General features: G+C 68.0%; 1 protein-coding gene across 1 annotated transcript; it reads left to right on the top strand.

Moving 5' to 3' along the window:
* Positions 1-6,823: 6,823 nt before the first annotated feature.
* Positions 6,824-22,171, top strand: LOC141478885 (synaptotagmin-3-like). The gene is given in 13 exon segments (XM_074167833.1): positions 6,824-6,977; positions 8,857-9,006; positions 10,288-10,751; positions 10,753-10,803; positions 12,547-12,667; positions 15,549-15,720; positions 19,673-19,802; positions 19,888-19,947; positions 20,284-20,343; positions 20,428-20,487; positions 20,573-20,632; positions 20,718-20,777; positions 22,091-22,171. Coding segments are annotated over 13 exon segments (1,623 nt in total).
* Positions 22,172-23,181: the final 1,010 nt, after the last annotated feature.

Genomic DNA, 23,181 nt, shown 5'->3' on the forward strand with positions numbered 1-23,181 from the left:
AAATGGGTGCGGAAGTGGGATGAGCGTGCAAAGGGGGGGTGCAAGGCGGGCAGTTGTGCAAGAGGGGGCGTGCGTGTGGTCGGGCGTGCAAAGAGCAGTGGAGGAGGCGGGTGGGGGCTACATGTGCAAACGGGTGTGTTAGGGGTGGGTGTGCAAAGGGCCGTGCGAGGGGACGCGAGCGTGCAAAGGGGTGCGTGAGCTCGAACGCGTGTGCAAGGGGGGGGCCTGTGAGGGGGTGTGTGTGCAATGGGGCGTGCAAGCGTGGGTGGGTGTGCAAGTGGGGGTGCAAAGGAGCGTGCAAGGGGGCACGGGGGAGCCCTAGGGGCGTGCAAAGGGGCGTGCAAGGGGGCGGCGGGGGGGGCAGGAGCGTGCAAGGCGTGCACACGCGTGTGCAAAGGGACCCGGGGGGGCACACGCGTGTGCAAGGGAAGCCGCCGGGCCCCGCCCCCCTCCGTGACGCAGAGGAGAGAAGCCCCGCCCCCTCTGCGGGGGGGCGTTCGGGCCCCCCCCCCCCCCCCCCCCCCAGGGGACAACTATAGCCCCTCCCCCCCCCCCCCCGAGACCCCCCCACCCCATAGGGGACCCACCCCACCCTCTAGGGACCCCCCCACGCCATAGGTGACCCCCCCCCCATAGGGCCCCCCCAACCCCTATAGGCACCCCCCCGCCCCATAGGTGACCCCCACCCCATAGGGGACACCCCCCCACCCTATAGGGACACCCCCCCACCCCATAGGGGGACACGGCCCCCAACCCCTATAGGCACCCACCCCACCCCATAGGTGACCCCCACCCCATAGGGGACACCCCCCCCCACCCTATAGGCACCCCCCCACCCTATAGGTAGACCCCCCCACCCTATAGGGCCAGCCCCCCCAACCCCTATAGGCACCCCCCACCCCATAGGTGACCCCCACCCCATAGGGGACCCCCCCACACCCTATAGGGACCCCCCCACGCCATAGGTGACCCCCCCCCCCATAGGGCCCCCCCAACCCCTATAGGCACCCCCCACCCCATAGGGGACCCCCACCCCATAGGGGACACCCCCCCCCACGCCATAGGGACCCCCCCCACCCTATAGGTAGAACCCCCCACCCTATAGGGCCAGCCCCCCAACCCCCATAGGCACCCCCCACCCCATAGGTGACCCCCACCCCATAGGGGACCCCCCCACACCCTATAGGGACCCCCCCACCCCATAGGTGCCCCCACCCCATAGGTGCCCCCACCCCTAGATAGTCAGTCCGTCCGTCCCCCCCCCCCAGGGAACCCCTCTAGAAGTGCCCCCCTCCCCATGGGAGCCCCCTATAGGTGTGTGTGTCCCCCCCGGAGCCCCCTATAGGGACCCCCTATAGCTGTGCCCCCCCCCCATTAGGGACCCCCCGCCCCCCGGGACCCCCTATAGCTGTCCCCCCCTCCTCAAAGGTGCCCCCCCAATAAGGACCCCCCCTATAGGGACCCTCTATAGCCATGTCCCCCCATAGGGACCCCCCCCCTGGAACCCCAATAGGGACCCCTATAGGGACCCCCTATAGTTATTCCCCCCCCATAGGTGTCCCCCCCCACATCCCCCCCCCCCCCAATGGGGGTGTCCCCCCCCGCTCCGGCCCCCCCCGCCTGTGCCCAGCGCGCCCCCTGGCGGCCGGCGGGCGGCGCCGCAGCCGCTCGGCACCTGCCGGCTCCGCTCGGCTCCTCTCGGCACCGTTTCGGGCAGATTCGGCCCGGTTCGGCTCCCCTCGGGCCGGTTCGGACCGGTTCGGCTTCGTTCGGCCCGGTTCGGGAGGGTTCGGACCGGTTCGGGCAGGTTCGTCTCCTCTCGGGCTCGGTTCGTCTCCGTTCGGCTTCTTTCGGCCCGGTTCGGGCGGGTTCGGCTGCCCTCGGCCTCGGTACGGCAGGTGAGCGCGGGCCCGGCCGGGGAACCCCGGCGTCCGGGGCGGGGGGGAGGATGGGGGGGGGGGGGGGCAGGTTTGGGGGGGGGCAAGAGTGAGGGGCAGGTTTAGGGGGGGTGGTTGTGGGGGGTGGGGGCTTGTTTGGGGGGGCCTTGTTTGGGGGGGAAGGCCTGGGGGGGGCAGGTTGGGGGGGGGGCAGGAATGGGGGGGGGGCGTGTTTGGGGGCAGGTTTGGGGGGGCTGGTTTGGGGGTGCATGTCTATGGGGGGGCAGATTGGGGGGGCAGGTTTGGAGGTACAGGCCGGGGGGGGGCAGGTCTGGGGGGGCTGGTGTATGATGGGGGGGCAGATTGGGGGGGCCAGGTCTGGGAGGGGCAGATTGGGGGGGCAGGTTTGGGGGGGCAGGAGGGAGGGGAAGGTCTCGGGGGGGCAGGTTTGGGGGGGCTGGTTTGGGGGGGCAGGTCTATGGGGGGGCAGGACGTAGAGGGGCAGGTTTGGGGGGGCAGGAGGGAGGGGAGGGTCTTGGGGGGCAGGTTTGGGGGGGCAGGTGTATGGGGCAGGTTTGGGGGCTCTGATTTTTGGGGGCAGGTCTGGGGGGGCTGGTTGGGGGGCAGGAGGGAAGGGAAGGTCTTGGGGGGGGCAGGTTTGGGGGGGCTGGTTTGGAGGTGCGTGTCTATGGGGGGGCAGATTGGGGGGGCAGGTCTGGGGGGGGCAGATTGGGGGGGCAGGTTTGGGGGTACAGGCCGGGGGGGGCAGGTCGGGGGGGGCTGGTTTGGGGGTGCAGGTCTATGGGGGGGCAGATGGGGGGGCAGGTCTGAGAGGGGCAGGTTTGGGGGGGCAGGAGGGAGGGGAGGGTCTTGGGGGGGGCAGGTTTGGGGGGGGTCTGATTTTTGGCGGCAGGTCTGGGGGGGCAGATTGGGGGGACAGGAGTGAAGGGAAGGTCTGGGGGGGCAGGTTTGGGGGGAGCAGGTGTGGGGGGGCTGGTTTGGGGGTCCAGGTCGGGGGGGGAAGGGGGGAGTCAGATCCGTGGGGCAGATATTGGGGGGCAGGTCTGGGGGGGGGGGATGACAGGATTTGGGGGGGCTTGTTTTGGGGGACAAGACTTGGGGGGAGCAGGTCTATGGGGCACGTTTCGGGGGGAAGGTTTGGGGATGGTGGTTTAGGGGGGCAGCTGTGGGGCTGGGGGCAGCTATGGGGCTGGGGGGTCAGTTGTGTGTCTTGGGGGGGCAGTTGTGGGTGTCATGGGGGGCACTTGTGGGGCTGGGGGGGCAGCTATGGGGCTGGGGGGGCAGTTGTGGGTCCTGGGGGGGCAGTTGTGGGTGTCATGGGGGGCACTTGTGGGGCTGCAGGGGCAGCTATGGGGCTGGGGGGGCAGTTGTGGGTCCTGGGGGGGCAGTTGTGGGTGTCATGGGGGGCACTTGTGGGGCTGGGGGGGCAGCTATGGGGCTGGGGGGGCAGTTGTGGGTCTCGGGGGGGCACTTGTAGATATCGGGGGGCAGTTGTGGGGCTGGGGGGGGGCACTTGTGGGTCTCGGCGGGGGCAGTTGTGGGGCAGGGCCCCCCCAACCCCATCTCATCCCCCAGGTCGCCGTCGCACGAGGGGCCCCCCCCCCCGTGACCCCCCCCCCACGTCGCATGGCCCGGCCCCGCCCCCCCCGCGCACGCCTGGCCCCCCCCGGGCACCGCTGACCCAGGTGACGCCTCGCACGTGTGTCGCACGAGGACGGGGGGGGTGGGTGTGTGCGCACGTGTGTGGCACGAGGGCTCGCACAAGGGTGGGGGGGCATCACGTGTGTGGCACGAGGGCTCACACGAGGATGGGGCATCACACAAGGGCTCGCACGAGGGCGGGGGGGCATCACGTGTCGCACGAGGGCTCACACGAGGATGGGGTGTCACACAAGGGCTCGCACGAGGGCAGGGGCATCACACGAGGGCTCGCACGAGGGCAGGGAGGCATCACATCACACGAGGGCTCACACGAGGACGGGGGCATCACATTTTCACACGAGGGCTTGCACAAAGACAGGGCATTCACACGTATCGCACGAAGATGAGGGAAGGCACACGTGTCAACAGGGACGGGTGTGCACGCGTGTCACACGAGGATGGGTGCGTGCAAGCATGTTGCACAAGGAGGGGGAGCGTGCAGGCGTGTCACACAAGGGCAAGTCGGTGTGCACACGCGTCACGTGGGTGTGCGTGTGCAAGGGGGGTGCTTGTGAGTGCAGGGAAGCGCGCAGTTGGATTTTCACATGAGCACACACGTGTGTGCGGCTGTGTGCACAAGCGCATGCACGCACATGAGCACACACGTGTGCATGATGCATGGACCTGTGCACAATCACTGCTCCCTGCACGTTTAGGAGTGTGAGCACGTGCACAAGCACAACCACACGGGCGCTCCCAGCCCCGTGCACACCTGTGAGCACAACCTCATGCACAAGCACGTGTGCGATCATGTGCACGAGCACATTCACGGTCGCGCTCGCAGCCCCATGCACATGCACGAGCGCGATTATGCACGCTTACGAGCACAAGCGTGAGCACTATTGTGGGCATAAGCGTGCTCACAATGACATTCCTGGCCCCGTGCACACTTGTGAGCGCGATCGTGCACGCTCGTGAGCACAATTCTAGGCATGTGCTCCCGCCTGCTCACAAGTGTGCCCCCTGCACCCGCACACCCTCCGTCCCTGTCCGTGCAAGGCACGAGTGCAAGCCGTGTGATGTGTGTGAGGTATACGTGTGAGCTGTGCAAGGCGTGCAAGGCGCATATGTGAGGTGTGTGCGGGGTGCACGGCCGTCGTGCGAGGGTGGTGCGTGGGCTATGAAGGTGTGTGGCCATCGTGCATGGCTGTCGTGCAGTGGTGGGGTGCAAAAGTGCACAACCGTTGTGTGTGGCCGTTGTGCAAAAGTGGTGTATGGGGTGGGGGTGTGCACGGCCATCGTGCACGGCCCTCGTGCGTGGTTGTGGTATGAGGTGGGTGTCGGGGGGGTGCCTGACCCTCGTGCACGGCTGTGGTGCGAGGTGGGTGTCGGGGGGTGCACAACCCTTGTGAGCGGCCCTCGTGCGAGCTGTGTGTGCGGGGTGTGGTGTGGGGGTGCACGGCTGTCGTGGGGGGGTGCACGGCCCTCGTGCACAGCTGTGGTGCAGGGGATGCCCGGCGGTGGTGCGAGGTGGGTGTGAGGGTGCACGGCCCTCATGCGAGGACGGTGTGTGTGGGGTTCTCGGCCCTTGTGCCAGGCCCTCGTGCAAGGTGGGTGTCAGGGTGCGCACGGCCCTCGTGCGCGGCTGTGGTGTGAGGTGGCTGGGGGGGGTGTGGGGGTGCCCAGCCCTTGTGCCCAGCCCTGGTGCAAGGAGGGTGTGGGAGGGTTCGTGGTCCTCATTCCTGGCACTCGTGCAAGGTGGGTGTGGGGGGGGTGGAGAGTCCTCGTGCGTGGGCATCCCTCGTGTGAGGTGGGTGTGTGGAGAGTGGGGGTACCTGGCCCTCGTGCCCAGCCCTTGTGTGAGGAGGCTGTGGGGGGGTTCCCGGCCCTCGTGCGTGGCCCTCGTGCCCAGCCCTCGTGCAACATGGGTGTTGGGGGGGGGGTGCAGAGCCCTCGTGCGTGGCCCTCGTGCAAGGAGGCTGTGGGGTGTGCAGAGCAATGGTACAAGTTAGCTGTGGGGGGGTGCCCAGCCCTGGTGCCCAGCCCTTGTGCCCGTCCCTCGTGTGAGGTGGCTGGGGGGAGTTCACATCCCTCGTGCCCGTCCCTCGTGCGAGGTGCTTGTGCACAGGAGCCATGTCTGGTGACTACGAGAAGGATGTGTGGGGTGGGGGTGCAGGGTCTGGGGGGGATTCCCGGCCCTCGTGCCCATCCCTGGTGCCTGTCCCTCGTGCGAGGTGGCTGGGGGGGGTGTTCCCATCTCTCGTGCCCGTCCCTCGTGCGAGGTGCTTGTGTGCAGGAGCCACGTCTGGTGACTACGCGGAGGATGTATGGGGTGGGGGTGCAGCGTTGTGGGGGGGTTCCTGTCCCTCATGCCCGTCCCTTGTGCGAGGTGGCTGTGGGGGGGGTTCCCGGCCCTCGTGCCCGGCCCTCGTGCGAGGTGCTTGTGCGCAGGAGCCACGTCTGGTGACTACGAGGAGGACGTATGGGGTGGGGGTGCAGGGTTTTGGGGGAGGTGCCCATCCCTCGTGCGAGGTGGCTGTGGGGGGGGTTCCCGGCCCTCGTGCCCGGCCCTCGTGCGAGGTGCTTGTGCACAGGAGCCACGTCTGGTGGCTACGAGGAGGACGTATGGGGTGGGGGTGCAGCGTTGTGGGGGGGTTCCCATCCCTGGTGCCCATCCCTGGTGCCCGTCCCTCGTGCGAGGTGGCTGGGGGGGGTGTTCCCATCCCTTGTGCCCGTCCCTCGTGCGAGGTGGCTGAGGGGGGGGGTTCCTGTCCCTTGTGCCCGTCCCTCGTGCGAGGTGCTTGTGTGCAGGGGCCACGTCTGGTGACTACGAGGAGGATGTATGGGGTGGGGGTGCAGCGTTGTGGGGGGGTTCCCGTCCCTGGTGCCCATCCCTGGTGCCCGTCCCTCGTGCGAGGTGGCTGGGGGGGGTGTTCCCGGCCCTCGTGCCCGTCCCTTGTGCGAGGTGCTTGTGCGCAGGGGCCACGTCTGGTGACTACGAGGAGGACGTGTGGGGTGGGGGTGCAGCGTTGTGGGGGGGTTCCTGTCCCTCGTGCTTGTCCCTCGTGCGAGGTGGCTGGGGGGGGGGTTCCCGGCCCTCGTGCCCGGCCCTCGTGCGAGGTGCTTGTGCGCAGGGGCCATGTCTGGTGACTACGAGGAGGACGTATGGGGTGGGGGTGCAGCGTTGTGGGGGGGTTCCCGTCCCTCGTGCGAGGTGGCTGAGGGGGGGGGGGTTCCTGTCCCTCGTGCCCGTCCCTCGTGCGAGGTGCTTGTGCGCAGGGGCCATGTCTGGTGACTACGAGGAGGACGTGTGCCGCAGCGCCCTGCGCCTGGTGCAGGAGCTCTGCTTCGCCCCCCGCGCCCGCCCCCCCCACGACAAGTGCCTGGAGTTCACCGACCTCCTGCGCCACCGCGGCCACCCCCGCCCCAACGACACCGGTCAGTGGCCCGGGGGGGGGACGGGGACATTTTGGGGGGGGGGGCACCCCAAGGAGTGGGACACACACCCCCCCCCCCCCGCCAATCCCAAGGGATGGGACCCCCCCCGGGGACGGGATGCTCTCCGTGGAATGGGACCCCCCCCCCCCCCGAGCAATGGGACTCCCCAAGAGATGGGACACCTCCGCCCCCCCAAAAGATGGGACACCCCCCCCCCAGGGATTGGGACCCCCCCCCCCAAGAAATGGGGACCCCCCCCCCCCCAGGGATAGGCCCCCCCCCCAAGGGATGGGACTCTACAGGAATGGGGTTCCCCCTGTGGGATGGGACACCCCCCCCCCCCCAAGAAATGGGGACCCCCCCCGGGGATGGGACACCCCCCCCAGGAATGGGAGTCCCCAAGAGATGGGACCCCCCCTCAAAGGATGGGACCCCCCCTGAGAAATGGGGGACCCCCCCCAGGGATAGGCCCCCTCAAGGGATGGGACCCCCCCCAAGAAATGGGGACCCCCCCAGGGATGGGACCCCCCCAAGGGATGGGACACCCCCCCCCCAGGAATTGGACTCCCCAAGAGATGGGACCCCCCCAAAGGATGGGACCCCCCCCCAAGAGTTGAGGACCCCCCCGGGGATGGGACCCCCTCAAGAAATGGGGACCCCCCCAGGGATGGGACCCCCCCAAGGGATGGGACACCCCCCCCCCAGGAACTGGACTCCCCAAGAGATGGGACCCCCCCAAAGGATGGGACCCCCCCCCAAGAGTTGAGGACCCCCCCGGGGATGGGACCCCCTCAAGAAATGGGGACCCCCCCACCCAAGGGATGGGACCCCCCCCCAATGGGATAAAGTCACCCCCCCCAGGGATGGGAACCCCCCCTCCTGGAGATGGGACCCCCCCCAAGGGACAGGACCCCCCCATGGGACACCCCCCCAGGGTTGGGACCCCCCCCAGAGACGGGACCCCCCCCAGGGATGGGACCCCCCCCCAAGAGATGGGACCCCTCCAGGGATGCCCCCCCCCTCCCACCGGGATTTTGGGTCCCCCCCCTGAGGTTTTGGCCCCCCCCCGGGATTTGAGCCCCCCCTCTCCCCATGATTTTGCCCCCCCCCCCCCCCGAGGATTTTGGGCCCCCCCCGAACTTTTCCCCCCCTCCCCTGGGATTTGGGTCCCCCCCCCGGGATTTGGCCCCCCCCATGAACTTTTCCTCCCCCCCCCTCCGAGATTTGGCCCCCCCTTGAGCTTCCCCCCCCTCCCCTGGGATTTGGGGCCCCTTCCCTGAGATTTGTGTGTCCCCCCCAGGGTTTTGGGGACCCCCCCGGGATTTTAGGGTCCCCCCCTGAGGTTTTGGGCCCCTCCCCGGGATTTCCCCCCCCCCCCCGAACTTTTGCCCCCTCTCTCCCGGGATTTGGCCCCCCCCTGAACTTTCCCCCCCTCCCCTGGGATTTGGGACCCCTTCCTTGAGATTTGGGTCCCTCCCCCCCGGGGTTTTGGGGACCCCCCCCTGGGATTTTGGGGTCCCCCCCTGAGATTTTGGCCCCCCCCCCGGGATTTGGCCCCCCCCCGAACTTTTCCTCCCCCCCCCCCCCCCCGAGATTTGGCCCCCCCTCTCCTGGGATTTGGGGCCCCTTCCCTGAGATTTGGGTCCCTCCCCCCCGGAGTTTTGGGGACCCCCCCGGGATTTTGGGGTCCCCCCCTGATGTTTTGGGCCCCCCCTGCGGGATTTGCCCCCCCCCCTGAACTTTTCCCCCCTTCCCCTGGGATTTGGGGCCCCTTCCCTGAGATTTGGGTGTCCCCCCCGGGGTTTTGGGGACCCCCCCCGGGATTTTGGGGGTCCCCCCCTGAGGTCCGTCCCCCCCCCGTGTGTCCCCCCCCCTCCAGAGGTGTCAGTGAGCCTCCTCTCCGTCATCGTCACCTTCTGCGGCATCGTCCTTTTGGGGGTGTCCCTCTTCGTCTCCTGGAAGCTCTGCTGGGTCCCCTGGCGCCACAAGGGGGGGGCGGGGGCCCCCCCCCGCAAAGAGCCCCTCCAAAGTGGGGGGGGGGGGCCCTTTCGGGGATCCCCTGCCCGAACCGGGCCCCGAGCTGCCCCCCCCCCGAGCGCTGTTACCTGGACATGGGACCCTGTCCCGAGGGGGGGGCCGCGGGCGCTGGGCCCCCCCATGCCTCAGGTCGCCCCCCAGGTGGCCCCCCCGGGTCCCCCTGAGCTGGGGGGGGACGGGATGGGGACGTTGCCCAGTGTCCCCTCCCAGCAGCACGTGGTCGGGCTGGCCAGCAGGTAGGGACAACGGGGGGGGGGGCTTGGGAATGGGGGGGGGCTTGGGGACAAAGGGGAGGACGTGGGGATGGGGGGGGACATGGGGATGGGGGGGCTTGGGGAGGGGGGGGGACATGGGGACAGGGGGGGACATGGGGATGGGGGGGCATGGGGACGGGGGGGGACATGGGGATGGGGGGGCATGGGGACGGGGGGGGCTTGGGGTTGGGGGGGCATGGGGACAAAGGGGGTGACATGGGGATGGGGGGGCTTGGGGTCGGGGGGGGCACGGGAACAAAGGGGAGAATGTGGGGACGGGGGGGGACATGGGGATGGGGGGGATTGGGGACAGGGGGGAATATGGGAGATGGGGGGGACGTGGGGATGGGGGGGGCATTGGGACAGGAGGGGACATGAGGACAGGGACGGGGGGACACGGGGGGGCCTGATGACAGGGGTGACATGGGGGGGGGGGGCATGGGGTGGGGACTGGGGGGGCCGGTGTGTGTCCCCGTGTGCACGGGGGGGGGGGGTTCCCCGATGTCCCCATGGATGGGGGGGGTTCCCCAGTGTCCCCATGTCCCCATGGATGGGTGTTCCCTGGTGTCCCCATCCATGGGGGGGGCTCCTCAGTGTCCCCCCCCATGTCCCCATCCGTGGGGGGGTTCCTCAGTGTCCCCATTCATGGGGGGGTTCTCTGGTGTCCCCATGGATGGTTATCTCCATGTCCCCATCCATGGGGGTTCCCCAATGTCCCCATCCATGGGGGGGGGTTCCTCAGTGTCCCCCCCATGTCCCCATGGATGGGTGTTCCCTGGTGTCCCCATCCATGGGGGGGGTTCCTCAGTGTCCCCATTCATGGGGGGGTTCTCTGGTGTCCCCATGGATGGTTGTCTCCACGTCCCCATCCGTGGTTGTTCCCCAGTATCCTCATACACGCTGGGGGGGGGGGGGAGGTTTGGGGGTGCACAGGGGGGTGTCCCCCCATGCTCCTCACCCCCCACTTCCCCTTTTCTCTCCCCCCCCCCCTTCCCCCCGCAGCTCCCTCCTCCCCGAAGACAAACCGGACCCCAACCCCCCCAACCTCGGTCAGATCCAACCCGAGCTCTACTGTCCCCAAGGGGACGGTGGGGACGGCGGGGGGGTCGGGGGGGGTTCCCGGGGGGGTTCCCCCTGCGGAAGGCTGAGCGTGGCCCTACGCTACGCCTACGGTTCCCAGCAGCTGGTGGTGCGGGTCCTGAGGGCCCTGGACCTACCCGCCAAGGACGCCAACGGCTTCTCCGACCCCTACGTCAAGATCTACCTCCTGCCCGACCGCAAGAAGAAGTTCCAGACCAAGGTCCATCGCAAGACCCTCAACCCCGTCTTCGACGAGACCTTCAGTTTCGGGGTGCCCTTGGCCGAGCTGCCCTTGCGGCGTCTCCACTTCAGCGTCTACGACTTCGACCGTTTGACTTCGACCGTTTCTCCCCGCCACGACCTCATCGGGCAGGTGGTGCTGGACAACCTGCTGGAGGCCACCGAACGCCGGGGACGAGGGACCCATCTGGAGGGACATCCTGGAAGGCAGCGGGGTGAGGGGGCAACGGGGACCAAGGTGGGGACGGGGAGGATGGAGGGAACATGGTCCCCATCTGGAGGGACATCGTGGGGACAGCAGGGATGGGGGACCCATCTGGAAGGACATCGTGGGGACAGCAGGGATGGGGGGACCCATCTGGGGGGACATCCTGGAGGGACATCGTGGGGACAGCAGGGATGGGGGACCCATCTGGAAGGACATCGTGGGGACAGCAGGGATGGGGGACCCATCTGGAAGGACATCGTGGGGACAGCAGGGATGGGGGACCCATCTGGAGGGACATCCTGGAAGGACATCGTGGAGGGACATCATGGGGACAGTAGGGATGAGGGACCCATCTGGGGGGACATCCTGGAGGGACATCGTGAGGACAGCAGGGATGGGGGACCCATCTGGAGGGACATCGTGGGGACAGCAGGGATGGGGGACCCATCTGGAGGGACATCTTGAGGACAGTAGGGATGGGGGACCCATCTGGGGGGACATCCTGGAGGACAGCAGGGACAAGGTGGGGACGGGGAGGATGGAGGGAACATGGTTCCCATCTGGAGGGACATCCTGAGGACAGCAGGGATGGGGGACCCATCTGGAGGGACATCCTGGAGGGACATCCTGGGGGACAGCAAGGACGAGGGGACCCATCTGGAGGGACACCCTGGAGGGCAGGGGAGTGAGGGGACAGGGGATGGTGGGGATGGAGTCCCATCAGGGACATCCTGGGTGACAGCAGGGATGAGGGACCCATCTGGAGGGACATCCTAGAGGGCAGCGGGGTGAGGGGGCGGCGGGGACATGGCGGGGGACGGGGGAGATGGTGGGGACAAGGTCCCCATCTGGAGGGACATCCTGGAGGGCAACAGAGGACATGGGGAACATCCTGGAGGGACGTGGTCCTGGAGGGACATCCTGGGGACAGCAGGGATGGGGGACCCATCTCAGGGAGGGCAGCAGGGACAAGGTGGGGATGGGGAGGATGGAGGGAACATGGTCCCCATCTGGAGGGACATCCTGGGGACAGCAGGGATGGGGGACCCATCTCAGGGACCCTGAGGGTCCCCTTCTGGAGGGCAGGGGGGTGAGGGGACAGGGATGGGGACAGGGGGGACAGGGGATGGTGGGGCTGAGGTCCCATCAGGGACATCCTGGAGGGACATCCTGGGGACAGCAGGGATGGGGGACCCATCTCGGGGACATCCTGGGGACAGCCAGATGTCCCATCTGGAGGGACATCATGGAAGGACATCCTGGGGACAGCAGGGATGGGGGACCCATCTGGAGGGACATCATGGAAGGACATCCTGGGGACAGCAGGGATGGGGGACCCATCTCAGGGACATCCTGGAGGGCAGCGGGGTGAGGGACAGGGGATGGTGGGGATGGAGTCCCATCAGGGACATCCTGGGGGACGGTAGGGATGGGGGACCCATCTGGAGGGACATCCTGGAGGGAAGTGGGGTGAGGTGACACAGGGGACATCCTGGAGGGACATCCTGGGGGACAGCAAGGACGAGGGACCCATCCGGAGGGACATCCTGGAGGGCGGGGGGGTGAGGGGACAGGGGATGGTGGGGATGGAGTCCCATCAGGGACATCCTGGGGGACAGTGGGGATGAGGGACACCCTGAAGGGACGTGGGCGAGGGGACACAGGTGACACAGCAGATGGGGCCAGGGGACCTCTGCCCCCCCACCCTGTGACCTCCCCCCCCCCCCGTCCCCCTCCCGGTGTCCCCCAGGAGAAGGCGGACCTGGGGGAGGTGAACTTCTCCCTGTGTTACCTGCCCACGGCCGGGCGCCTGACTGTCACCGTCATCCGGGCCTCCAACCTGCGCGCCATGGACCTCACCGGCTACTCGGGTGGGACAGGGGACATGGGGGGACATCAGGGGACACGGGGGGACATGGGGACCCTGGGACATGGGGGGACATGGGGGGACATGGGGGACGTGGCCTCCAACCTTCACACCACAGACCTCACCGGCTACTCGGGTGGGACAGGGGACATTGGGGACACGGGGGGACATGGGGACATGGGGATATGGGGATATGGGGGGACATGGGGGACATGGGGACCCTGGGACATGAGGGGACATGAGGGACATGGGGGACGTGGCCTCCAACCTGCACGCCATGGACCTCACCGGCTACTCGGGTGGGACAGGGGACATGGGGGGACACGGGGGGACACGGGGGACCCTGGAACATGGGGGGACACGGGGACACGGGGGGACAGGGGGACATGAGGGACATGGGGATATGGGGGGACTTGGGGGGGACATGGGGACCCTGGGACATGAGGGGACATGGGGGACATGGCCTCCAACCTGCGCGCCATGGACCTCACCGGCTACTCGGGTGGGACAGGGGACATTGGGGACACGGGGGGACATGGGGACATGGGGGACATGGCGATATGGGGGGACATGGGGGACATGAGGACCCTGGGACATGAGGGGACATGAGGGACATGGGGGACGTGGCCTCCAACCTGCGCGCCATGGACCTCACCGGCTACTCGGGTGGGACAGGGGACATTGGGGACACGGGGGGACATGGGGATATGGGGATATGGGGGGACATGGGGGACATGGGGACCCTGGGACATGAGGGGACATGGGGGACATGGGGGACGTGGCCTCCAACCTGCGCGCCATGGACCTCACCGGCTACTCGGGTGGGACAGGGGACATTGGGGACACGGGGGGACAGGGGGACATGGGGATATGGGGGGACATGGGGGACATGGGGACCCTGGGACATGAGGGGACATGGGGGACATGGGGGACGTGGCCTCCAACCTGCGCGCCATGGACCTCACCGGCTACTCGGGTGGGACAGGGGACATGGGGGGACATCAGGGGACACGGGGGGACATGGGGACCCTGGGACATGGGGGGACAAGGGGGGACATGGGGGACATGGGGGACGTGGCCTCCAACCTTCACACCACAGACCTCACCGGCTACTCGGGTGGGACAGGGGACATTGGGGACACGGGGGGACAGGGGGACATGGGGATATGGGGGGACATGGGGGACATGGGGACCCTGGGACATGAGGGGACATGGGGGACATGGGGGACGTGGCCTCCAACCTGCGCGCCATGGACCTCACCGGCTACTCGGGTGGGACAGGGGACATGGGGGGACATCAGGGGACACGGGGGACCCTGGGACATGGGGGGACACGGGGGGACATGGGGACATGGGGATATGGGGATATGGGGGGACATGGGGGACATGGGGACCCTGGGACATGGGGGGACATGGGGGACATGGGGGACGTGGCCTCCAACCTTCACACCACAGACCTCACCGGCTACTCGGGTGGGACAGGGGACATTGGGGACACGGGGGGACATGGGGATATGGGGATATGGGGGGACATGGGGGACATGGGGACCCTGGGACATGAGGGGACATGGGGGACATGGGGGACGTGGCCTCCAACCTGCGCGCCATGGACCTCACCGACTACTCGGGTGGGACAGGGGACATGGGGGGACATCAGGGGACACGGGGGACCCTGGGACATGGGGGGACACGGGGGGACAGGGGGACATGAGGGACATGGGGATATGGGGGGACTTGGGGGGGACATGGGGACCCTGGGACATGAGGGGACATGGGGGACGTGGCCTCCAACCTGCGCGCCATGGACCTCACCGGCTACTCGGGTGGGACAGGGGACATGGGGGGACACGGGGGGACATGGGGACCCTGGAACATGGGGGGACAAGGGGGGATATTGGGACATGGGGGGACATGAGAGGGACATGGGACTTGGGGGACATGGTGGGGACAGGGAACATGGGGGACATGGGGACACGGGGGGACATGGGGGGGACAGGGGACATGAGGGGACACGGGGGTCACAGGGATGAGGGACATGGGGAGACGGGGGGGACAAGGGGGATGTGGGGACAGGGGGGACATGGGGGGACAGAGGGGACAGGACACCGGGGGACACAGGAGATGTGGGGGGCGAGGGTGACGTGGGGCTGGGGGGACGTGGGGGGAAATGGGGGACATGGGGACCGTGGGGACATGGGGGGGGGGGATATGGGACGTGGGGACATGGGGGTGGCCGTGGGTCGCTGTGGGGTGGCCGTGGGGCTCTGTGGGGTGGCTGTGGGGCCCCATGGGGTGTCCGTGGGTCACTGTGGGGTGGCTGTGGGTCGCTGTGGGGTGGCCGTGGGTCACTGTGGGTCAGCCATGGGTCGCTGTGGGGTGGCCATGGGGCTCTGCAGGGTGCCATGGGGTGGCCGTGGGGCTCTGTGTGGTGGCCATGACCCCCCATGGGGTGGTCATGGGTCGCTGTGGGGTGTCTGTGGGTTGCTGTGGGGTGGCTGTGGGGCCCCATGGGGTGGCTGTGGGTCGCTGTGGGGTGGCTGTGGGTCGCTGTGGGTCAACCATGGGTCGCTGTGGGGTGGCCATGGGGCTCTGCAGGGTGCCATGGGGTGGCCGTGGGGCTCTGTGTGGTGGCCGTGACCCGCCATGAGGTGGCCGTGGGTCGCTGTGGGGTGTCTGTGGGTCACTGTGGGTCAGCTGTGGGTCGCTGTGGGGTGTCTGTGGGTCGCTGTGGGGTGGCCATGGGGCTCTGCAGGGTGCCATGGGGTGGCCGTGGGGCTCTGTGTGGTGGCCGTGACCCCCCCATGAGGTGGCTGTGGGGCCCCATGGGGTGGCTGTGGGTCGCTGTGGGTCAGCCGTGGGGCGCTATGGGGCTGTGCCCCCCGCAGACCCCTATGTGAAGGCCTCGCTGATGGCCGAGGGGCGGCGGCTGAAGAAGCGCAAAACCTCCATCAAGAAGAACACGCTCAACCCCAGCTACAACGAGGCCCTCGTGTTCGACGTGCCGCACGAGAGCGTGCACCACGTCAGCCTCACCATCGCCGTCGTCGACTACGACTGGTCAGTTAGGGGGCACGCACGCCTGGGTCCACCCGCCATGGGGCTGAGGGGTCGCTATGGGGCTGGCCCGGGGTGTGGGGCTGGGTGGGAGAGCCCTCGTGCGAGGGGTGTTGCACAAGAGGGTGCACCACGTCAGCGTCACCATCATTGACAGGTCAGTTGGGGGGCACACATGCCTGGGTCCATCCGCCGTGGGGCTGGGAGGTTGGCTATGGGGCTGGCCTGGGGTGTGGGGCTGGCCCGGGGTGTGGGGCTGGGTGGGAGAGCCCTCGTGCGAGGGGTGTTGCACAAGAGGGTGCACCACGTCAGCGTCACCATCATTGACAGGTCAGTTGGGTGGCACACACGCCTGGGTCCACCCGCCGTGGGGCTGGGAGGTTGGCTATGGGGCTGGCCTGGGGTGTGGGGCTGGCCCGGGGTGTGGGGCTGGGTGGGGGGAACCCTCGTGCAAGGGGTGTTGCACAAGAGCGTGCATCATGTCAGCCTCACCATCGTTGACAGGTCAGTTGGGGGGCACACACGCCTGGGTCCACCCGCTGTGGGGCTGGGGTGTTGGCTATGGGGCTGGCTGGGGGTGTGGGGCTGGGTGGGAAGAGCCCTCGTGCGAGGGGTGTTGCACAAGAGGGTGCACCACGTCAGCGTCACCATCATTGACAGGTCAGTTGGGGGGCACACACACCTGGGTCCACCCGCCGTGGGGCTGGGAGGTTGGCTATGGGGCTGGCCTGGGGTGTGGGGCTGGCCCGGGGTGTGGGGCTGGGTGGGGGGAACCCTCGTGCAAGGGGTGTTGCACAAGAGCGTGCATCATGTCAGCCTCACCATCGTTGACAGGTCAGTTGGGGGGCACACACGCCTGGGTCCACCCGCTGTGGGGCTGGGGTGTTGGCTATGGGGCTGGCTGGGGGTGTGGGGCTGGCTGGGGGTGTGGGGCTGGGTGGGAAGAGCCCTCGTGCGAGGGGTGTTGCACAAGAGCGTGCATCACGTCAGCCTCACCATCGTTGACAGGTCAGTTGGGGGGCACACACGCCTGGGTCCACCCGCTGTGGGGCTGGGGTGTTGGCTATGGGGCTGGGTAGGGGTGTGGGGCTGGGTGGGAAGAGCCCTCGTGCGAGGGGTGTTGCACAAGAGGGTGCACCACGTCAGCGTCACCATCATTGACAGGTCAGTTGGGGGGCACACACGCCTGGGTCCACCCGCCGTGGGGCTGGGAGGTTGGCTATGGGGCTGGCCTGGGGTGTGGGGCTGGCCCGGGGTGTGGGGCTGGGTGGGGGGAACCCTCGTGCAAGGGGTGTTGCACAAGAGCGTGCATCATGTCAGCCTCACCATCGTTGACAGGTCAGTTGGGGGGCACACACGCCTGGGTCCACCCGCTGTGGGGCTGGGGTGTTGGCTATGGGGCTGGCTGGGGGTGTGGGGCTGGCTGGGGGTGTGGGGCTGGGTGGGAAGAGCCCTCGTGCGAGGGGTGTTGCACAAGAGCGTGCATCACGTCAGCCTCACCATCGTTGACAGGTCAGTTGGGGGGCACACACGCCTGGGTCCACCCGCTGTGGGGCTGGGGTGTTGGCTATGGGGCTGGGTAGGGGTGTGGGGCTGGGTGGGAAGAGCCCTCGTGCGAGGGGTGTTGCACAAGAGGGTGCACCACGTCAGCGTCACCATCATTGACAGGTCAGTTGGGGGGCACACACGCCTGGGTCCACCCGCCGTGGGGCTGGGAGGTTGGCTATGGGGCTGGCCTGGGGTGTGGGGCTGGCCCGGGGTGTGGGGCTGGGTGGGGGGAACCCTCGTGCAAGGGGTGTTGCACAAGAGCGTGCATCATGTCAGCCTCACCATCGTTGACAGGTCAGTTGGGGGGCACACACGCCTGGGTCCACCCGCCGTGGGGCTGGGGGGTTGGCTATGGGGCTGGGCCGGGGTGTGGGGCTGGGTGGGGGGAGCCCTCGTGCGAGGGGTGTTGCACAAGAGCGTGCACCACATCAGCCTCACCATCACCTATGAGGGGTGAGTTGGGGGTCTGGATGCCTGGGTCCACCCGCCGTGGGGCTGGGGGGTGGCTATGGGGCTGGGGGGTGGCTATGGGGCTGGCCTGGGGTGTGGGGCTGGGCCGGGGTGTGGGGCTGGGTGGGGGGAGCCCTCGTGCGAGGGCCGTTGCACGAGAGCGGGCGGTGTCGGTGATGAGGGGTGAGTCGGGGTCCCCGGACCCCTGGGTCCCTGTGTCCCCCCGTGTCCCCCTGTCCCCGTGCCCCCATCTCCCTGTCCCCATGCGTGCCGTGTCCCCGTGTCCCTGTGTCCCCATCCGTGTCCCCATCCGTGTCCCCGTGCCCACGTCCCCGTGTCCCCTCTGTCCCCGTGTCCCCATGGGTCCCCTGGTCCCCAGGTCCCTCGGTGCCATTGGGTCCCCCGTGTCCCCGTGTCCCTGGCCCCACATGTCCCCATGTCCCTCTGTCCCCGTGTCCCCATCCGTGTCCCCATGTCCCTCTGTCCCTGTGTCCCCACGGATCCCTTGGTCCCCAGGTCCCTTGGTGCCATTGGGTCCCCCGTGTCCCCCTGTGTCCCCAGGTGTGTCCCCACATGTCCCCGTGTCCCCATGCGTGTCCCCGCATGTCCCCCCATGTCCTCACGTGTGTCCCCACACCTGTCCCCATGCATGTTTCCAGGCATGTCCCCATGTGTGTCCCCATGTGTCCCCGTGTCCCCACACATGTGTCCTCACACGTGTCCCCACATGTCCCCACATGTGTCCCCATGTGTGTCCTCACATGTGTCCCCAGGCATGTTCCCGTGCGTGTCCCCACACGTGTCCCCGTGCGTGTCCCCATGTGTGTCCCCCGTGTCCCCAGGCGTGTCCCCATGCGTGTCCCCATGTAACCACGCATGTCCCCACGTGTGTCCCCACGCGTCTCCACTGTTCCCCGTGTCCCCATACGTGTCCCCGTGTGTGTCCCCACACGTGTGTCCCCATGTGTGTTCCTTCGTATGTCCCCCTGCATGTCCCCACATCCCCACACGTGTCCCCGTGCGTGTCCCCACTGTCCCCAGGCGTGTCCCCACGTGTGTCCCCACACGTCTCCACTGTTCCCCGTGTCCCCATGTGTATCCCCATACGTGTCCCCGTGTCCCCACACGCGTGTCCCCATGTGTGTCCTCACACATGTTCCTTCGTATGTCCCCCTGCATGTCCCCACATCCCCACACGTGTCCCTGTGCGTGTCCCCACTGTCCCCAGGTGTGTCCCCACACGTCTCCACTGTTCCCCGTGTCCCCATGTGTGTCCCCATACGTGTCCCCGTGTCCCCACACGTGTGTCCCCATGTGTGTCTCCACACATGTTCCTTCGTGTGTCCCCCTGCATGTCCCCACTGTCCCCAGGCGTGTCCCCACGTGTGTCCCCACACGTCTCCACTGTTCCCCATGTCCCCATGTGTATCCCCATACGTGTCCCCGTGTCCCCACACGCGTGTCCCCATGTGTGTCCCCATGTGTGTTCCTTCGTATGTCCCCCTGCATGTCCCCACATCCCCACACGTGTCCCCGTGCGTGTCCCCACTGTCCCCAGGCGTGTCCCCACGTGTGTCCCCACACGTCTCCACTGTTCCCCGTGTCCCCATGTGTATCCCCATACGTGTCCCCGTGTCCCCACACGCGTGTCCCCATGTGTGTCCCCACACGTGTTCCTTCGTGTGTCCCTGTGCGTGTCCCCACTGTCCCCAGGAGTGTCCCCATGTGTGTCCCCACGTCTCCACTGTCCCTCGTGTCCCCATGTGTGTCCCCATACATGTCCCCGTGTCCCCACACGTGTTCCTTCGTGTGTCCCCCTGCATGTCCCCACGTCCCCACACGTGTCGCCACGGGTCCCTTGGTCCCCAGGTCCCTGGGTGCCATTGGGTCCTCCGTGTCCCCCCATTCCCGTGTCCCTCCGTGGTGTCCCCACGGTGTCCCCACGGTGTCCCCGCAGCATCGGGCACAACGAGGTGATCGGGCTGTGCCGCGTGGGCAGCGACGCCGAGGGCCCCGGCCGGGAGCACTGGGCTCAGATGCTGGCCAACCCCCGCAAACCCATCGAGCACTGGCACACCCTGGTGGAGGTGAGACCCCCCCCCAGCACCCATGGGTGCCCCCCAGCCCCCACAGACCCCCCAGCACCCATGGGTGCCCCCCAAATCCCCCCAGCACCCACAGACCCCAGCCAACCCCCGCAAACCCATCGAGCACTGGCACACCCTGGTGGAGGTGAGACCCCCCCCAGCACCCATGGGTGCCCCCCAGCACCCACAGACCCCCCCAGATACCCCCACACCCATAGAGCACCCACAGACCCCCCAGCACCCATGGGTGCCCCCCAGCACCCACAGACGCCCCCCAGCACCCATGGGTGCTCCCCAGCACCCACAGACCCCCCCAGATACCCCCACACCCATAGAGCACCCACAGACCCCCCAGCACCTATGGGTGCCCCCCAGCACCCACAGGGACCCCCAGCACCCACAGACCCCCCCAGCACCCATGGGTGCCCCCCAGCACCCACAGACCCCCCAGCACCCATGGGTGCCCCCCAAATCCCCCCAGCACCCAGAGACCCCAGCCAACCCCCGCAAACCCATGGAGCACTGGCACACCCTGGTGGAGGTGAGACCCCCCCCAGCACCCATGGGTGCCCCCCAGCACCCACAGACCCCCCAGCACCCATGGGTGCCCCCCAAATCCCCCCAGCACCCACAGACCCCAGCCAACCCCCGCAAACCCATGGAGCACTGGCACACCCTGGTGGAGGTGAGACCCCCCCCAGCACCCATGGGTGCCCCCCAGCCCCCACAGACCGCCCCAGCACCCATGGGTGCCCCCCAAATCCCCCCAGCACCCACAGACCCCAGCCAACCCCCGCAAACCCATGGAGCACTGGCACACCCTGGTGGAGGTGAGACCCCCCCCAGCACCCATGGGTGCCCCCCAGCACCCACAGACCCCCCCAGCACCCATGGGTGCCCCCCAAATCCCCCCAGCACCCACAGACCCCAGCCAACCCCCGCAAACCCATGGAGCACTGGCACACCCTGGTGGAGGTGAGACCCCCCCCAGCACCCATGGGTGCCCCCCAGCACCCACAGACCCCCCCAGCACCCATGGGTGCCCCCCAAATCCCCCCAGCACCCACAGACCGCCCCAGCACCCATGGGTGCCCCCCAGCACCCACAGACCCCTCCAGATACCCCCACACCCATAGAGCACCCACAGACCCCCCAGCACCCATGGGTGCCCCCCAGCACCCACAGCCCCCCCCCACCCGAGTGCCATCGTGTCACACGAGCGTCCACGTGCCAGTGTCCACACGCATGTCCCCACACGTGTCCCCTCGTGTCCCCACACGTGTCCCCATGCATGCGTGTCCCCACAGTCCCTCCATGTCCCCACACGTGTCCCCCCGTGTCCCCATGCGTGTCCCCTTGTGTGTCCCCATACATGTCCCCACACGTGTCCCCAGGCGTGTCCCCACACATGTCCCCACTGTCCCCCATGTCCCCACATGTGTTCACATGTGTCCCCAGGCGTGTCCCCACGTGTGTCCCCACTGTCCCCCCCTGTGTCCTCCCGTGTCCCTACATGTGTCCCCATGTGTGTCCCCACGTGTGTCTCCAGGCGTGTTCCTATGCATGTCCCCAGGTATGCCCCCACACGTGTCCCTGCACGTGTTCCCTGTCCCCACATGTGTCCCCAGGCATGTCCCCAGGTGTGTCCCCACGCGTGTCCCTGTGTGTGCCCCCACGCGTGTCCCCGTGTGTGTCCCCACACGTGTCTCCCCAGGCGTGTCCTCATACGTGTCCCCACACGTGTCCCCACTGTCCCCCGTGTCCCCACTGTCCCCCTGTGTCCCCATGTGTGTCCCCATACATGTTCCCACACATATCCCCATGCATGTTTCCAGGCATGTCCCCACGTGTCCCGATGTCCCCACACACGTCCCCACACACGTCCCCAGGCATGTCCCCGAGTGTGTCCCCACACACGTGTCCCCATGCATGTCCCCACACGTGTCCCCACACGTCTCCACTGTCCCCCGTGTCCCCATGTGTGTCCCCATACATGTCCCCATGTCCCCACATGCGTGTCCCCATGTGTGTCCCACACGTGTTCCTTCGTGTGTCCCTCTGCATGTCCCCACGTCCCCACACGTGTCCCTGTCCACGTCCCCACTGTCCCCAGGCGTGTCCCCAGGCGTGTCCCCATGCATGTCCCCAGGCGTGTCCCCGTGCATGTCCCCATGCATGTCCTCATATCTGTCCCCATACATGTCCTCACACGTGTCCCCACTCATGTCCCCATGTCCCCCCATGTCCCCACACGTGTCCCCACGTGTCACCACGCGTGTCCCCGGCAGGAGAAGGCCCTGGGACTGGCCACCAAGGGCTCGTCACGGGACAAACCCAGCGTCGTGGTGGAGCCCGTCGGCCCCGACTGAGACCTGTAAGCCCGGACTGGGAGGCACTGGGAGGGACTGGGAGGCACTGGGATCTGCAGTGGGGGCACTGGGAGCTGCAGTGGGGGCACTGGGAGGGACTGGGAGGCACTGGGATCTGCAGTGGGGGCACTGGGAGCTGCAGTGGGGGCACTGGGAGGGACTGGGAGGCACTGGGATCTGCAGTGGGGGCACTGGGAGCTGCAGTGGGGGCACTGGGAGGGACTGGGAGGCACTGGGATCTGCAGTGGGGGCACTGGGAGCTGCAGTGGGGGCACTGGGAGGGACTGGGAGGCACTGGGATCTGCAGTGGGGGCACTGGGAGCTGCAGTGGGGGCACTGGGAGGGACTGGGAGGCACTGGGATCTGCAGTGGGGGCACTGAGAGCTGCACTGAGGGCACTGGGAGGGACTGGGAGGCACTGGGATCTGCAGTGGGGACACTGGGAGCTACACTGGGGCACTGGGAGCTGCACTGGGGGCACTGGGAGCTACACTGGGGGCACTGGGAGGGACTGGGAGGCACTGGGAGCTGCACTGGGGGCACTGGGAGCTACACTGGGGCACTGGAAGCTGCACTGGGAGCACTGGGAGGCACTGGGAAGGACTGGGATCTGCATTGGGGGTTCTGGGGGCACTGGGAGGGACTGGGAGGCACTGGGAGCTGCACTGGGGGCACTGGGAGGGCTCGGGGGGGGACACACTGGGAGGTGTACTGGGGGCCCTGGGGGGCACTGGGAGCTGCATGGTGGGGAGGGCAGGCCATACTGGGGTGACACCAGACCATACTGGGAGGGCACTGGGCCATACTGGGGGGCACTTTATCATACTGGGAGGGCACAATACCATACTGGGGTAGCACTTTACTTTACTGGGAAGGTACTGGGCCATACTGGGGGACACTGGGTCATACTGGAGAGCACTGGGCCATACTGGGGGGCACTTTACCATACTGGGAGTGCACTTTGCCATACTGGGGGGATACTGGGCCATACTGGAGTAGCACTTTATCAT

This window comes from Numenius arquata, unplaced genomic scaffold (genome assembly GCF_964106895.1).
Source record: "Numenius arquata unplaced genomic scaffold, bNumArq3.hap1.1 HAP1_SCAFFOLD_1144, whole genome shotgun sequence".
In the NCBI taxonomy this organism is placed as follows: domain Eukaryota; kingdom Metazoa; phylum Chordata; class Aves; order Charadriiformes; family Scolopacidae; genus Numenius; species Numenius arquata.